The 17,348-nt window shown below is 35.8% G+C and overlaps 1 protein-coding gene across 3 annotated transcripts in view; it reads left to right on the top strand.

Annotated features, from left to right (window-relative positions):
• Positions 1 to 17,348, top strand: part of LMLN (leishmanolysin like peptidase) — a 138,432-nt gene that overhangs the window by 23,946 nt on the left and 97,138 nt on the right. For all 3 annotated transcript variants that reach the window (XR_007457285.1, XM_049628330.1, XM_049628331.1), the window contains exons 7-11: positions 2,151 to 2,256; positions 6,046 to 6,140; positions 10,408 to 10,525; positions 12,124 to 12,231; positions 15,762 to 15,838. Coding sequence is in view for 2 of the 3 variants with exons in the window: in XM_049628330.1 (XP_049484287.1) it covers positions 2,151 to 2,256; positions 6,046 to 6,140; positions 10,408 to 10,525; positions 12,124 to 12,231; positions 15,762 to 15,838 (504 nt within the window). In the remaining variant the exon portion in view is untranslated. The remainder of the gene's footprint in view (positions 1 to 2,150; positions 2,257 to 6,045; positions 6,141 to 10,407; positions 10,526 to 12,123; positions 12,232 to 15,761; positions 15,839 to 17,348) is intronic.

Genomic DNA, 17,348 nt, shown 5'->3' with positions numbered 1-17,348 from the left:
GTGTGTGTGTGTGTGTGTGTGTGTGTGTGTGTATTACACATACTTGAATGTGCTAAGGAAAAAGAAATAATTACAATTGCCAACCATCCAGTTTGGCCAAGACTTCCGTGTCTGAAAATCCTGGGAAACCCTTCAGTTCTGGGCAAATTGTTAGTAGCAGTTACCTCTGTAGGGGGGTAGGTTGTAAACTGGAATTTTCATGTTTTTCTTTATACATATCTATGTTATTTGGATATATAACTTTTTACAATGAGCTTTTACTACTTTTCTTAAAAGACACATTAAAGTGAACCTTATGTATTAGGAAGGGAATGGCTTCCTTTGGAAAATGGGGACAGGAATATAAAATCCCAGGTTGAGATGGGTCTGGAGTAGTTCATCTCCTTTCAGCATCTGACAATGCTGAAAACACCTAAAGTATCTAGTTGTCTTTTGGTGAGAGAATCCAGCACAGGAATCTTCACACAGATGAGAATCCCATAACCTAATTTCATATTTCAGGTTTTTTTGCACTGCTGTTATGTTTTCTTAAAGCACTTTAGCTTTTGGTTCACATTTGATATAAATGAGTAACTAAAAGAGTAAATGTTCTTTGTATCAGTGAAATTGAAGCTACTCATATATCTGGGAAAAGAATTGTTTTTTTCTGAGGAGCATGTTGATGTTGGAAGAAAGAGCAGTATCTGCAGTTGTTCTTTCTTAATCTTTTTGATGAAAGAGAAACGTTCCTTCAAAACTGCCATATTAATTCATTCAAAGAATACTTGAATGCCTAATATGGTGTTTGCAGACTAAGTGAACAAAATAGACCCATGTACCTGCCTCATTCATGGAACATAGGAATTACAGAGGCAGGCAGATATTAAATATACTTAGAAATAAATGTGATTTCAAAATAGGATCAATACTTTATAGGGAAAAAAAGGGTGCTATAGCATAAAAGAGAACAAAGGGGGAAACATAATTTAGATTAATTAAGCACAGACGGCCTCTTGGAAAGAGTGAAACTTTAGGTGTAACCTGAACATTGATGGGCTTCAGCCAGATAAAGAGTTTGAGGAAGACTTATGTTAGGAAAAATCCATGTGTGCCTGTTGTTTAGTAGAAGCCACTTCAGTGGACGCTGTTTTTGAAGATGAGAACTAAAGGAAATGCATTGGAGAGGCAGACAGGGATGTTTTATTCTAAATGCTGTAGGAAGTCCCTGATGGGTTTTAAGCCTGGCAGTGATATCCATTTTATATTTTAGAGGTCACTGTGGCAATGTTTTGGTAAGTGAATTATTTTCTGAGTGTAAGTCTGTTGTTTTCAAGTATGAACAAAATATACCATATGTTTTTTACTTAAGGCAAATGTTACTTTGTATAAGGTGATTACATTTTGGTGAGTTTTTGGTATTTCTGTGATAAAATGTTGAGGTAGTGGTGGGAGAAAGGACTTTGGAGTCCTTACTGTTGTCTGTTTGCCACAGCTTTTGAAAGACAGGTAGGTACATGGTGTAACTAACTGAATTATATTGGGTACTAGTCAGGTCTTGGACTCTCAGGTTCTAGGCTCAGAAAGTGATAGAACTGTATAGATTCTAGAAAGTATAGAATATGAAAGAAGATGATGGGAAGATAAAAAATCTGTATGTGAATGAAGGTAGTGTTCAGGCAGAGAAAGGGAATAGCAAGATGGGCATAAGAAGGTTGAACAACCTGAATGATGTGCTTATTATCCTATTGTATACCTAGCGTCCCTCTCCACCTACCTGCTCATCCCATGTGCCTATAAATGTAGTGAAATGCTGAAATCAGATATGGATTTTGCAAGTAAAACATGTTAGAATTTAAGTTTTTCAGTCCATTCTTATCTTTTGGTATATGTTGACATATTTTACAAGTTCACACTTAAGTGTACATTAACTTTACTTTTGTGAGGACAGGTGCTAATTGGCCACACCATAGGAAAACAAAGGTATATGTCTTGAAAGTATAAGATAGTGAGTTAGATATTATGGTATAAAATGACATTTGATATTTAGCAAAGATTTTTCTGACCTGGTCAGTTTTTTGTTTTTTGTTTTTTTTTTTAGAAAAGTATAAGTTAGTAAATATAATACTGATTTTTCTGGAATATAATAAAAAATTCAATGTCTATTTTAACAGGCCAATAGCAGGATATGCTAACCTGTGTCCAAATATGATCTCTACCCAGCCTCAGGAGTTTATTGGGATGCTGTCCACAGTAAAACATGAGATTATTCATGCCCTGGTAAATTTTGCTGTTAATTACTGTTCTTTCCTTCATGCATTAATTTTCTGTTTATTATGCTGTTATTTTGATATATACGTTAAATTTTGGATTCTTAGATTTATGTCAGTAAAACCTAGATGACTAGGTCTCTGGTAATAGGATTTTTGAGAAAATGATTACTGTTCTTAAGAAAAAAACTTAGTGGGGCGCCTGGGTGGCTCAGTAGGTTAAGCGTCCGACTTCAGCTCAGGTCATGATCTCACGGTCCGTGAATTCGAGCCCCGCATCGGGCTCTGTGCTGTCAGTTCCGAGCCTGGAGCTTGCTTCGGATTCTGTGTCTCCCTCGCTCTCTGCCCCTCCCCCACTCACGCTCTGTCTCTGTATCAAAAAATGAATAAACGTTAAAAAAAATTTAAAAAAAAACCAACTTAGTAATTTAGAAAAATTCACTTTCCTGTAAAGTGATAACTGATATGCTAATTCTAGATCTTACTGCAGAGGTCTGATTTCAAAAGTCCTCTCGGTCTGCTTAGACTTTCTAAAATTTACATACACTGATTCAGAAACCCTCCTTCCTTTTCCCCAATTTGTCCAAAATAGTGAACTTTTATAATATATCTGGGAAATTAAAAAGTTATCTAAAACCCTAGGAAATGGTTTCTTGATGCCATTTATGTATTTAGAAAATAGATGGCAGTAAAATGCAGTGATTGAGAGACAATAGATCACACAGATTTAGGGGTGTGAGTCTTCTTAGCTCTACCACTAAAAATATTTGGGATCTTATGCAAATTATTTAGCTTCATAAGCCTCAGTTTCATCTGTTAAAATGAAGAGAACAGTAGTACATAGTACAGTGGAGTTTTTTCTTGGAGATTAAGACAAAACAGAAATCCTATAGCACCAGGCTATATATAGTAAGGTATAATAAAATTAGTGGCAGTTATCTATTAGTCTTTTTTTTAATTTATTTATTTTTGAGAGAGAGAAAGAGAGAGTGTGTGTGTGCAGGGAAGAAGGGGACAGAGAGAGAGAATCCCAAGCAGGCTCCACTCTGTCTGTGTGGAGCCTGACATGGGGCCTGAACTCACAAACCATGAGATAATGACCTGAGCCAAAATCAAGAGGCAGATGCTTAATTGACTGAGCCACCCAAGCACCCTTATTTATTAGTCGTAGTGAGCTATCATGTATGACTTTAATATGCAAGCCTCAGTCTTTAAATCAGCAAATACATTACATAACTCACTGAAACACCTATGTAACCAGACATTTATATCCTTCAAGTAAGAATATTCTAAAATGAATTCTCTGTTTTTCTTTTATTTTTTAAAAAAGTAAGCTGAACCTGCTAATTGAGGTGAAACAAGACTCATTCTTCCTAAGAGCTAAAAACTATAGATACTTAATGTTGAGAGAACCAGAGAGAAACAGCAGATTTTAAATGTGGTATATAAATGAACATGAATGCAGAGATCCCAGGCATGAGATAAATTAGGTTATGAACAGGCAATTCAGAAAAGAAAAAAAAACAGTTGGCTGAGTCATGTATAAGAAGGTATTCAGACTTACTTTAGCAGTCAGAGGGTCTCAAAGCTAGATACCATTGACTATAAAAGAATGCATGAAAGTTATGTACATTGGGACACCTGAGTGGCTCAGTCAGTTAAGTATCTGACTCTTGATTTCAGCTCTAGTCATGATCTCGCATTTCGGTTCGTAGGATCGAGCCCTGGCTTGGGCTCTGCACTGACAGTGGGATTCTCTCTCTCTCACTCTTTCTCTCTGCCCCTCCGTCTCTCTCCCTCCCCGCCACCTCAAATAAACATTTAAAAAGAAGAAAGTTATACACGGTGACTTCAAGGTGTAGTGGTTACCTCTGGGAAAAGAAGGAGGAGAAAGGATTAGGTAATGGAGCTTCAGTAATATTTACTCTGCAGTGTTTTATTTCTTAAAAGTTTGCCGAAAATATGGTAAACTAACATCTTAAATAGCCTTAAAGAGGATACATAAGTTTCTGTTATGGATTTTTTTTTTACTTTTTATATATTTGAATTATTTTAAAAACTGTAAAAACCTAAGAAATTTTAAATACTAACTTAAGTCTCAAAGCCTATCCTGGAAGATGGTAAGAATTAAATGTTTAACACAGATTCCCCATAAAGTTTTGTATGTTCATAACTATCAGTTACACTTACCTGTGGTGCTTTGAATACCGAATAAACCTTCTGAAATGTGAGTGCTTAGAAAAATGTTCAAGCTGATACAGTGGGAAAAAATGTATATTTAGAATATTATAAAGGATGAGGCAAATTACACTATTTTAAGCTTTGTATAACTTCAGTGAATTGTATATTGAAAGCTATTTCGATTTTCTTAGCTGACTCAATTAAGTGTCCTTTGCATCTTCAGAGATTAAAAAAGAAGAAGAAATTCAGGAATAAAAGAATAACCTGGATTCCATTAATCATTTTGGCAAGCTTTGAATGACACAGAGGCCACAGTTGTGTAAGCAAAGAAATTTGCCAAACAAATTGATTAATTAAGTGATCGTTTCTGATTGTTAGTTATTTGGATATGAGCTATAGCATATTCTCAATGTATGAAACATACATAAAGAAGTAGTCACATAAGTGTTTTGTTTTAGGTATTAGATTAGGAAAGAGCAAGAAAAGAAATCTCACTAATGAAATAGATATCAAATGGCAATAATTTTTTTTTTTTTTTTTGCCTATTTTCTCATCTATTTTGGGAGGTGAAGGATAGAGAACAGGAATTTTAATACCTTTATGTGAAGTATCCATTATCTTATTAAAATTAAATTAAAGACTTAAAAATAGTATTTAATTCAGTAATTTAGAATGATTGATAGCAATACCTTCTTCTTGAATGTGGTAATGCTTTATAAGTTAAATTGTTTTACTTATTTGTATATATTGTAAAGAATAAAATAATTGAGGGAAATTTCCAGTCTTTCCATGTATACATAAAATGTATTCATTTTTATTAATGAAATGTTATCCACATATAATTTAGATAATTCCAAGGCATAACGGTGCTTTAGCATCATTTATTAACAAAATTATAAACTCCTTTTTAAGTTTCTTGAACATTGAAGGAATGTTTAATTAGTGGTTCTGAAAAAAATAGTATTTAAATTGTGACTATAAACGTAACAAATTCATATTGTAAAATAATTAGGGGAATATGAGTTATTTTATACATTACCCTACCATCAGAAGAACCACAGTTAACATTTTGATATATGTTTCCATTATTTTTTTCCTAAGTGTACATACACACATGCACACACACTTCCAGTCTTTTTAAGTACAAATATGTATTAGTGTGTGTACTTTTGGATCAAAGACTGAATTTTTTGAGTGCTCTTAGGGAGCACACTTGATTGTCCACCTCCTACTTCTAAACTGTATTGTCAGTTGTTCTCAATGGTAATATACCCTGGGTGCAATTATAGAGTTTATGTAATGAGTTCATGTGAAGAGGATCGACTGTGGTAAATATATTCTTAAACAAATTTCTTATTTATGCCAGTACCAAAGAATGTTGTCACTATTACTTTGGATTTCTTAACTTACAATTCCTTCAAGTAATTGAAATTTAAAATTCATTAGATGGAATACTTAATTTTTTTCCAATTCCAATATATGACATATTTCAGTAGAAGTATTGGCTGGGTGCTTTTACAAGGTTATATGAGTGTTCTCTTTTGATAGCACCATGTTATGATGTATATAGTCAGACTTGATATTTTTCACTCTGAGACATTTTGAATTTTTTTTATAGGGTTTCTCTGCTGGCCTATTTGCATTCTACCATGATAAAGATGGAAATCCTCTAACTTCAAGATTTGCAGATGGTCTCCCACCTTTTAATTATAGGTATTTGTTATTTTTTGTTCTTGTTCTTCTCTTTTAGGTGGGTGCTAAGACTAGAATCTGAGACTCATGGCATGATAGTTGCCATAAATAATAGTGGCTTCATGGCTAGCCTAAAAAAACTATAGCTATTAAAACAGGATAAAAGAGGCCATTTAGCTTTACCCTTTCATTTTAGAGATGAAGCAGTTAAGATGCAGAAAACTTAAGTGACTTGCCCAAAGAGCCAGGAATCTTCTTGCCAGCAGAGCTCTTTTCCACCACATTGTAACTTGTGTTGCTGTACAGTATAGTCAGGCCATGGGAGAATATGAGTTGGTTATATTTTGGTTTGTTTGTTTATTAATGTTTATTTTTGAGATAGAGTATGAGTGGAGAAGGGCAGAGAGAGAGAGGGAGGGAGACACAGAATCTGAAGCACCCTCCAGGTTCTAAGCTGTCAGCACAGAGCCGGAAGTGGGGCTCACACTCATGAACCGTGAAATGATGACCTGAGCCAAAGTCGGAAGCTTAACTGACTGAGCCATCCAGGTGCCTCTATATTTTGTTTTTTTAAATAATTATCACCTATCATGGCAATATTTACATGTAAACTGATACTGTATTTAGTACAACATACTAGCAGTGATCTAGAGGGTTAGGGCCTAAAATGAATAATACTAAGAAACACTAAAAAAAAAGTGTCAAGAATTTTTTATAGTGTATCAGTCACAGATCTGTAACCATTTGCATTCATTTATATAAAATATAAATCTCTAAGAGCATATGTCCACAAAAAGATAAGCACAAGAATGTTCACGGCAGTTTTGTTGTAGCATGGATAAATAAATTATGATATATTCATATAATTGAAAACTACAAGGCACTAAAAAAGAATATACTATTGTTACATGCAATAACATATATGAATATCACAGATCTAATGTTGAGCAAAAGAAGTCAGTCCATTTGTGTAGTTTTTAAAAAAGAGCAATGATAAAAGATGAGTGGTTTTACTAGAGGGGCCAAGCTGTTAAATGACCTACAAGTTGAGAAGTTGAGTATAGATTGGAAAGAAGCACAAGAAAACCTTCTGGGGGTGCTTATACTGTTCCATATGTTTATCAGATTAGTGGTATATGGATGTGGAATTAAAAATTAATTAATCCTGGAGTGCCTGGGTGGCTCAGTCGGTTAAGTAGCTGACTCTTGGTTTTGGCTTAGGACATGATTTTGAGGTTTGTGAGATCAAGCTCCGCTTGATCTGTGCTGACAGTGTGGAGCCTGGTTGGGATTCTTCCTCTCTGCTCCACCCTCACCTCAAAAAAAAACCATTAATTCTTATACTTCAAATTTGTTTACTTTGTATATATTTTACTTTAATTACAGAGATCTCTATTAAAATAGCTAGAATTAAATATTGAAGCAGATAATACTTTATTCATCGTATTTTTTAGAGTACATGTGAAGAAACAAATTCTAATTGGACATAGATATTTTCCTTCTTTAAATAGTTTGTGTTCATTTGGTGGTGTAGGAGGAGTCTGGTCTTTCCTAAGAATTTTGGTCTTTATGAGAAACATAAATGATGAGATAGGCATCACCTACATAGTGATGTAGTTAAGGAAGAAAGAGATACCCCCACATAAGAACTTTTGTTAAGGGACGCCTGGGTAGCTCAGTGGGTTAAGCGTCCAACTCTTGATTTCGGCTGAGGTCATGATCTCACAGTTGTGAGATTAAGCCCCATGTTGGGCTCTGTGCTGAGTGTGGGACCTGCTTGGGATTCTCTCTCTCCCTCTCTCTTCCTTCCCCACTCATGGTCCTGCTCTCTCCCCCTCCCTCCCTCTCCCTCTCTCTTCCCCTCTTCCCCCTCAGTAAATAAATAAATATTAAAAAAGAACTATTGTTAAGCTCATAATTTGCAGTACTTTCTTGTATTCAGGATATTCCTCAAAAGCAGCAAATCTTACAGTATGAATGGAGATAATAGAATGATAGGAAATTCAGTTGATAGACACATGAAGAGTTGGATTTGTCCCTAACCTATTTATTTGGAGAATCTATTTGTCTTGAAATGTAGATGATGAAGAGAATATTTGGAGTTATTAATAAGGTAAAAGCTGTTTTCTTGCTGGCTTTGATCACTATGGATGTTTAAACATTACTTTGCTATGGAGAAAGATCAAAAGAATTAAAAATAGCATCTTCAAGGCATAGATAGATGAACAGATATATGGCAACATACACACACACACACACATACACACACACAAATAAAACAAAATGTTAATTGCAGAATCGAAGTGAAGATTATTAGATCTGCAGCTGTGCTCTTTGTAGTTTTGTCAACATTTTGTATGTTTAAAATTTCCGTAAAATAATAGTGGGAAAATATAGCCTCTTTCTATTCTGTTTTATTGGTGAAAATGAGAGATTCATAGGGTTGATGATTGAGGTAATCTAGGGGGAAAAAAAGCCAGAAAAAAATGATATGGATTATGGGGAAAAATCAAAATTAATGTCCATTATAAATGATGTCATTATATCCCACCAATGATATATAAATGCTTACCAGTAGTGGATATTATAGATTTTTTTTTTTTTTTAAGGCCAATCTGAGAGTAAAAGATGGTATCTTATACTTCTAGGACTACTACTGAGGTTTCAGCCATTTGAATTTCCTCTGTACTTGTATACAGCCTATTTATATCTTTTGTCCAGTCCTGGGTTATTTTTCCTTTTCTAGTGATTTTGTAAGAGTACTTTATAATTGGGGGATAGTAATCCTTTTTCATGTTCGTTGCAAATATTTGTCCCACTTAGTTATCTTATTTCGTTATAATATTTTTTTCATAGAAAAATTTAAAATTTTTATATCATTAAAGTCATCTATTTTTTCTTCTGTTGCTTGAGAAATTCCTTCCCTCCAATGATTATAAAAATATTCTCCTGTCTTCTAGTAAATTATTTCAATTTGTTACATTCATAGCTTTTATTCATTTGGAATTTATTTTTGTTTCATGTATTTTGGGGTTCTTTTGTGAGGTATATATATGTTTATAACTATTATATCTTCTGGGTGGATTGACCTTTTCATCATTATAGAACGTCCCTCTTTATTTCTACTAACAACTTTTGTTTTAAGGTCTATTTTGTCTGATACTGGTGTAGTCGTTCCAGCTCTCATTTGAGTACTGTTTGCATGGTATTATCTGTTTAATTCTTTTACATTCAACCTATGTGTGTCCTTGAGTCTGAACTGTGTTTCTTGTAGATAGAGTTGGATTATGGGGGCTGTTTTTAATGTGTTCTTCCAGTCACCCCCATTCTACCACCTCTATAGTGGCTGCCAAGTTTGCTGGTTTTTACTGTGATTGCGGGCTGTTAGTTTTCAGGGCTGCCAAGGCATGGGAAAATGCCACAAAGCTTGCAGTTCTTACTGAGATTTATCTATTTTTTAAACAATTTTTTTGTTGTTTATTTTGAGAGAAAGTGTGTATGCAAGAGCAGGGGAGGGGCAGAGAGAGAGAGGGAGAGAGAGAATCCCAAGCAGGCTCCACACTAGCAGTGAGGGGCTCGATCTCATGATCATGACTTGAGCTGAAATCAAGAGTCGGACGCTTGACTGACTGAGCCTCCCAGGCACTCCTATCCTTTTTTTTCTTTTAATGCTTCCTGGATTGCTGAAAGCCTTTGTTAATTTCCAAAGTTCTGAAAAGTTGATTAGGCATTTTGCCACTTTTCTCACTGCTTTCAAGAACAGAGAATTTTCAGAGGTCTGCCATCTTTGCTGACATCTTCTCGGAATTTATTTCTGTATATGGGATGAAATAGGGATTTAACTTTTTTCTAGATGGATAACCAGTGTTACATCACAGTTAATAAATAAATTGTACTTTCCCACTAAATTAAAATGCCATTTTTTTAAAATGCTGTTTTTTGTTGTTATTAAGTTTCCTTATGTGCTTGGATATGTCTCTGGACTTGCTTTCGTTTTATCCAAAATTTGTGTTAAAAGGGAGTAATTCATCATCATCTGAACAAAGTATTAGCTTTGTGAACTTGAGAAGTTATTTCCTCTATCTACCCTTCCATCTCTATCTGCACAATATTGATGATAATCTCATCAGGTTGTTGAAAAGATTAGAAAATGTTGTCATGTATGTTGCAGTATTTGGTATATAGTAAACTCAAATATCTTAATTGCATATTGATGTTCATAAATACTTTCACTATTTAAAGCTGTGATGAATTTGCAAAATGACTGTCTTTTATTCTTTAATTGCAGTCTTGGATTATATCAATGGAGTGATAAAGTAGTTCGAAAGGTGGAGAGATTATGGAATGTTCGAGATAATAAGATAGTTCCTCACACTGTGTATCTTCTAGTAACACCTCGTGTTGTCGTATGTATTACCCAACTTCATGTTTCATGAACCATCTACTCTTTTCATTTCTTATGGTCTTTTCTCTACTAATCATTATTGCTGAAGAACTTAAAAGTAAATTTCAGAGCCTATAATAAGGAAACTAATATAAAGGCAGTACAGTAAAGCTACAAGCCAAGAGAAATCTGAAGAAATGGAAATTTGTCAATAACTCTCATGGCTCCATTCTACTTACTGCTTTAAGCCAATGTCCCTCTACTATGATACCTCTTAGGATGACTGGTACTATTTGTATAATTGCTGATCATTTCAATACTAGTCCATAATAGTCAAGGTTGTCCAAAGAAATAGAGCCAACAAAATGTGTTGCCCAATAAATAGGGCTAGAAATGAGAGAGAGAGAAGAAAATTTATTTGAAAGAAATGGCTCGTGCAATTGTGGAGGTTTGGAGATTCCAAACTCTGATGGAGTAGGCTAGCAGGCTGGACACTCAGGGAAGAGTTGCATTTTGAGTCCAAGGGCAATAAGCTGGCAGAATTCCTTCCTGCTCAGGAAAAGTCAGTCTTTGTTCTATTAAGGCCTTCAACTGATTGGATGAGGCCTGTCTGTATTATGGAGGGTAATCTGCTTTACTTCAAGTCTACTAATTTAATTATTAATCTTACCCCAAAACACCCTTACTGAAACATTCAGAATAATGTTTGATCAAATATCTGGGCACTGTGGCCTAGCCAAGCCAATGGTTAATAAAATTAACCACTAACTAATTTACCATTTAATTATTATTAAATTAACCATTTAATTAATAAAATTAACCATTCCACCCTCTTATTTTTTAAATAAACTACCCCCAACGTAAATTCACAATGCTAGGATCAAAAGTTGCATGCTGTACTGACTGAGCCAGCCAGGTGCCCCTGCCTTGTGGATTTTTGCACTGTTCTTGGGATATTTCCTATCATTGAAAATTTCTTTAAAAAAAAAAATTTTTTTTTTGAGCGTTTATTCATTTTTGAGAGACAGAGACAGAGTGTGAGTGGGGCAGGGGCAGAGAGAGAGGGAGACACTCCAAAGCAGGTTCCAGGCTCTCAGCTGTCAGCACAGAGCCTGATGTGGGGCTCAAACTCACGAATGGAGAGATGATGACCTGAACCAAAGTCGGACACCCAACCGACTGAGCCACTCAGGGCACCCCTCCTGTCACTGGAAATTTCTAACTAAAGGACAGGAAAAACCAAATGAGCAAAATTGTATTTTAATGAAGAACTTATTTTTCTTCCAAGACTATATCTATAATAAGAGCAGTTGATCCCTTCATTGAAAACATTGTTGACATAATAGTTATAAATGGCAATCGTGTTAGTCTATAGTTTTTTTGAAATATATGTGACAAAATCTTCAAATAGAGGAAAAAATGTTAAGAGAATTTACTAGCAGAGGAATGTAATAGTATCAAAATATATTTAATTACATTAAAAACCATATTTTTAAAAGATGTTTTCACTTCTCACCAAAGTAATTCTTTAATGGCTACTTTACCATATCTATGTTATAGACTCTGCTGTTATTATATTGTACTTTTGTAGGGTTTATTTTTTTTTTTTCTGATTCTTAGGATGAAGCGCGAAAACATTTTAACTGTCCAATTCTGGAGGGAATGGAACTCGAAAATCAAGGTGGCATGGGCACTGAGCTCAACCATTGGGAAAAGCGGTTATTAGAGGTCAGTTTATTTTAAAATTTTACTAGGCGTTTTTTCTTTAATGAAAGAAATTCTTTTTTAATAAAAGTAATTTTTTTAAGTTTATGTTTTATTTTTGAGAAAGAGAGCGTGCACATGCAACCTGGGGTGGTGCAAAGAGAGAGGGAGAGAGAGAATTCCAAGCAGGCTCTGCACTGTCAGTGCAGAGCCCATCTTGGGGCCAGATATCACAAACTGTGAGATCATGAACTGAGCCAAAATCAGGTGTCGGTCCCTTAACTGACTGAGCCCCCCAGTTGCCCCTTTTTTCTCTTAACAAGCAGTTTCTCATTAATAAGTTCCAATCAGTAGTGAGCTAGAATGAACGTTAACTGACCTCCTTGGGTTGTTTTTGTTTTGTTTGGTTAACTCCTTGCCTCTTTTTAAAACTCCAGTGTTTGATAGGCAGCCACTAAAATAAATCCTCCCCCTCTTTTCAATTTCCCTTTCTTTTCCATTAGGTGAACTCTATGTAAACCTAAAAACATTTGGTAACTTAAAGTTTCTTTTCCCCTTCAGCTCTCCAGACCCGCTTTTTAGATGTAATCACTATTTTTTTTTTTTAATGTTTATTTATTTTTGAGATCGTACAGGTGAGAGAGGGGCAGAGAGAGGGAGATAGAGGATCCAAAGCAGGCTCTGCACTGACAGCAGCGAGCCCGATGTAGGGCTTGAACTCATGAACCACAAGATCATGACCTGAGCTGAAGTCTGATGCTCAACCAGTTGAGCCACCCAGGTGCCCCTAGATGTAATCACTATTTAAGTTTTTTTGAATATGCTTCAAGAAATGTTATGTATATGTAGAGATGCACACACTAACACACAGGTTTTTCATTAAATGAATTCATATGTTAATGAACAATTTTCCACTTCATAATATATCTTAGACATTTTTCCAAGCAGTACAGGTGCTCCTGATGTAATGGCAGTGTATGCTTTCCTAAAAAGGCTCTTTAAAATTGAACACTAAAAATAAGACTCATGGGAAAAACAAATACCATGCCACTAACAAAAGCAGTAAGTCACAATAAAGTGCTAGCTCAATTTTAAACATATTTCCAGTAAATAAACTCCTTTATTTACTCTAATATTTCTTTACCTTAAACAACAACAAAAAGCAATGGTAGTTGGAACAGAGACTAAATTGAGTAATGGGGACAAGAGCAAAATGTACAAAATTAGAATCATGCAATAAGCACTTCTAAGAGCCTCTGGCCATATTGAACCAAGTAGAAGAACATGGAGTAAATGGGTATCATGCACAGCATTCCTCTGTTGCTATCTTCAGCTGTCACAGTGTACTTTATATTTAGCTGCTGTTGCTCCGTTGCACAAAATATTAAAACCCAGGGATAAGTCATTATAAACCAACATGATTCATTATATGAATGTAACAACAGTCCTGTGTTAATGAACAACTGTGTTTTAAATTTTTTATTTTATTTATGTCTTAAGATTTTATTTTTAAGTAATCTCTGCATCCAATGTGGGGCTTGAACTTACAATGCCCAGATCAAGAGTCACACATTCTACCATGAGCCAGCCAGCCACTTTAAAATTTATTATTTTAAAAATGTTGTGATGAGCACTTTATTTATATCTGTGATATCTTTCAGGAGTGGCATTTCAGTGGGTATTCTTAGGTTCAACTAAACATGCCTTCAGACTCACAAGACCTAACAAGCGTCATTGAAAAAACATTTACTTGGAAAGATACAAGACACAGCATGCCAGCATGGTAGAAGTCAGGCATTTTTTTCATGCTCCACACAACAGTCTAGGGGCTGTCATTCATGCCTCTCTCTCTCTGCACTCCAGCTTAAATATAGGAGCAGAAGGCCATACAGGGGGGGGGGGGGGTGCAAGAACCAGCCTGGCTTAGAAGTACTATGTCTCAAATAAAGACTAATATATTTATTTTTAACAGTTCCATAGACATAACTTCTAGATCTCTGTAAGTGACATCCCCATAAGAATCTGTGCACATGGGGATGTTCCAGGCTATGGCTTACCAACAGGTATTCATGTTCATTTACCAAGTCCATCATTTACTCTGATGTCCTGAGGCATCACACCACTGTTGCCTGGTGAGACGGTTGACATTCCACCTTTTTTAGGTTTCTAGGAGAGCAGAACTAGGAAGTTAACTCAAGGTCAGATGTATTTACATAGAAATAGAAAAGATAGGGGTGCCTGGGTGACTCAATTTGTTAAGTGTCCAACCTTGGCTCAGGTCATGATCCTGTGGTTCGTGAGTTTGAGCCCCATGTCAGGCTCTGTGCTGACAGCTCAGAGGCTGGAGCCTGCTTCAGATTCTGTGTCTCCCTCCCTGTCTGCCCCTCTCCTGCTCGTGCTCTGTCTCTCTCTGTCCCAAAAATAAACATTAAAAAATTTTTTAAAAAAGAGAAAGATAAATCCCTGGAAATGGAATTTCTAGCTCAGAGAGAGAGAGAGAGAGAGAGAGAGAGAGAGAGAGTGTGTGTGTGTGTGTGTGTGTGTGTGTATTTTTTTAAGCTTATATACAAGTTAGCAAAATTACAAAGGAGTGAAATTAATGCTTCTGCTGACCATTCTTATCCAGGTGACCACAAAATAATAGTGATGGAAACTTATGGAAGACACATTACACTTGTTTCTCCCATGGGACTTTTAGTTCTTTTATTTTCCTTAAGCAATTTTCCCAAGTGATTCTCTTAAGAAAACTGTAGATTGACCAGACATGAAAATTTATTTATTTTTGCAGTAGAAACGTGAGAGTATTAATTTCATTAATGGTTGCCTTTCTCTGAAATCAACTTTGTATCCTTGAACTATTTTTTTTAGTGATATTAAAGTACTTGAGGTGACCATCCAGTATTCAACATAAGGATTTGAAGAATAATCAGAGCTGCTGTAGGAATTACATGATATGAATTAAAACACTGGGTAGATAGTAGACTTTGATGGCATTTTAGGTCCCTCATGCAACTTCTTTGATCCTATGATTCTGTGATACTTGTTTTATATATTGATGTGTATTTCTGTGATCATAGTTTGAAGGTTATAAAAGCGTTTTTTTTTTTTTTTTTTTTTTTTAATTAAATTCAGGTCAATATTCACCCCCTCTAATATTCTGTGGGCATCTGTCTCAACCACTCACTTTACTTTGTCTAGATATTATAATATTTTTACAGCATTTCTGCTTATGTATAGTTATTTTCATATTCATCAGAGTTCTAAATGCTGGTTGTCTGCCATTTCTGGGAAATTGTACATAATATAGTCATTTAAGGCAGAAAGCAGATTTTGCTTTAAGCTTCAGTCTTGTCATGATAGATAGATAGATAGGTAGATAGATACATAGATACATAAATAAATTAATTAAGGAAGGCTTATTTATTTCACTACTTGAAGTGAATAAGTGAGCCTCTCACACTTGAGACATTTTACATATACGTCAAAGTAATCATGGAAATTATTGGGAGTTTCAAGACATCTGGCCTTCTAATTTAAAATCTTTTGATTTTCAGAATGAAGCAATGACTGGTTCTCACACCCAGAACCGAGTCTTCTCTCGAATCACTCTGGCATTAATGGAGGACACTGGGTAAGACAGCTGTAAGAATGTTATATGACATTAATATTAGCTTAAGAAAATATATTTTACATTGAAGTAAAATAAAATAGTCTTTGAATTTTATTTAGTTCTCATTACCTATAGCAATTCCATTCATTCATTCATTCAATAAATGGGGCCCTGAGGTATAGTAACGAATAGAACAGAATTCCAGGCATTATGAGATTTATTTCTAATACTTAGAGGCCATGCTAATATAAAGGAAAGACTAATCTGAACAAGTTTTTAAAATTATAAATGAAATTGATAAAGTATAGATTCCTAGTTTTTAAACTTTATTTTGAGAGAGAGCACACAAGTGCATGTGCGAGAGTCGGGAAGGGGCAAAGAGAGAGGGTGAGAAAGAATCTCAGGCAGGTTCAGTGTTGTCAGAGCAGAGCCCGAAGTGGGGCTCAATCCGACAAACCATGAGATCATGACCTGAGCTGAAATCAAGAGTCAGACACCTAATCGACTGAGCCATCCAGGCACCCCGAGAATCCTGGTTTTTTATTTAAAGCAGTAGAACTTTCTAGGGCACCTGGGTAGCTCAGTCAGTTGAGCATCCAACCCTTGATTTCAGCTCAGGTCATGATCCCAGGGTGGTGGGATCGAGTCCTTCTCAGGGAGTTCCTCGTTGGGCTCCCTGCTGAGTGTGGCGCTTGCTTGGGATCCTTTCTCTCTGCCCCTCCCCTGTTCATGGACACAACTCACACAGGCACATGCCCAAAAACACACTCTCCCTCCCTCCCTCCCTCCCTCCCTCCCTCCCTCTTTCTCTCTCTCTCTCTCTCTCTCAAAATAGATAAACTTAAAAAAAAAAAAGCAGTAGAACTTTCTGGTAAAGCTGTAGAATACTGTATTTTATTTTATTTTTAATTTTATTTTTATTATTTTTTGTTTATTCTTGAGAGAGAGAGAGAGAGAGAGAGCGAGCATGAGTAGGAGAGGGGCAGAGAGAGAGGGAGACAGAGTCTGAAGCAGGCTCCAGACTCTGAGCTGTCAGCACAGAGCCTGATGTGGGACTCTAACTCACAAACCAAGAGATCATAACCTGAGCCAAAGTCGGATCCTTAACCAACTGAGCCACCCAGGTGCTCCTATTTTAAAATTTTAATTAGAGAGCACATGTGTGCACACAAGCAGGGGAGGGGCAGAGGGGGAGAGAGAAAATCATTTTTTTTTTAAGTTTATTTATTTTGAGATAGAGAGCACATGCACAAGGGTAGAGGAGGGGCAGAGAGAGAGAGAGAGAGAGAGAGAGAGAGAAAGAGAGGGAGAGAAAGAATCACAAGCAGGCTTCATGCTGTCAGTGCAGAGCCCCACTGTGGCTCAAACTCTTGAACTGTATAAGATCATGACTTGAGCTGAAATCAGCAGTCAGACACTCAACCCACTCAGCCACCCAGGTGCCTTGGAATACTGTTTTTAAATGACTCCAGTTGGAGTCTTTGTCTCTGTGGGTTCCTGAGTCCTTTTGGCAAGATTCATTAGTTGGTTT

Source organism: Panthera uncia, chromosome C2, assembly GCF_023721935.1.
Source record: "Panthera uncia isolate 11264 chromosome C2, Puncia_PCG_1.0, whole genome shotgun sequence".
In the NCBI taxonomy this organism is placed as follows: Eukaryota; Metazoa; Chordata; class Mammalia; order Carnivora; family Felidae; genus Panthera; species Panthera uncia.
The sequence above is the reverse complement of the archived record's forward strand: the minus strand, read 5'-3'. Positions and strand labels throughout refer to the sequence as shown.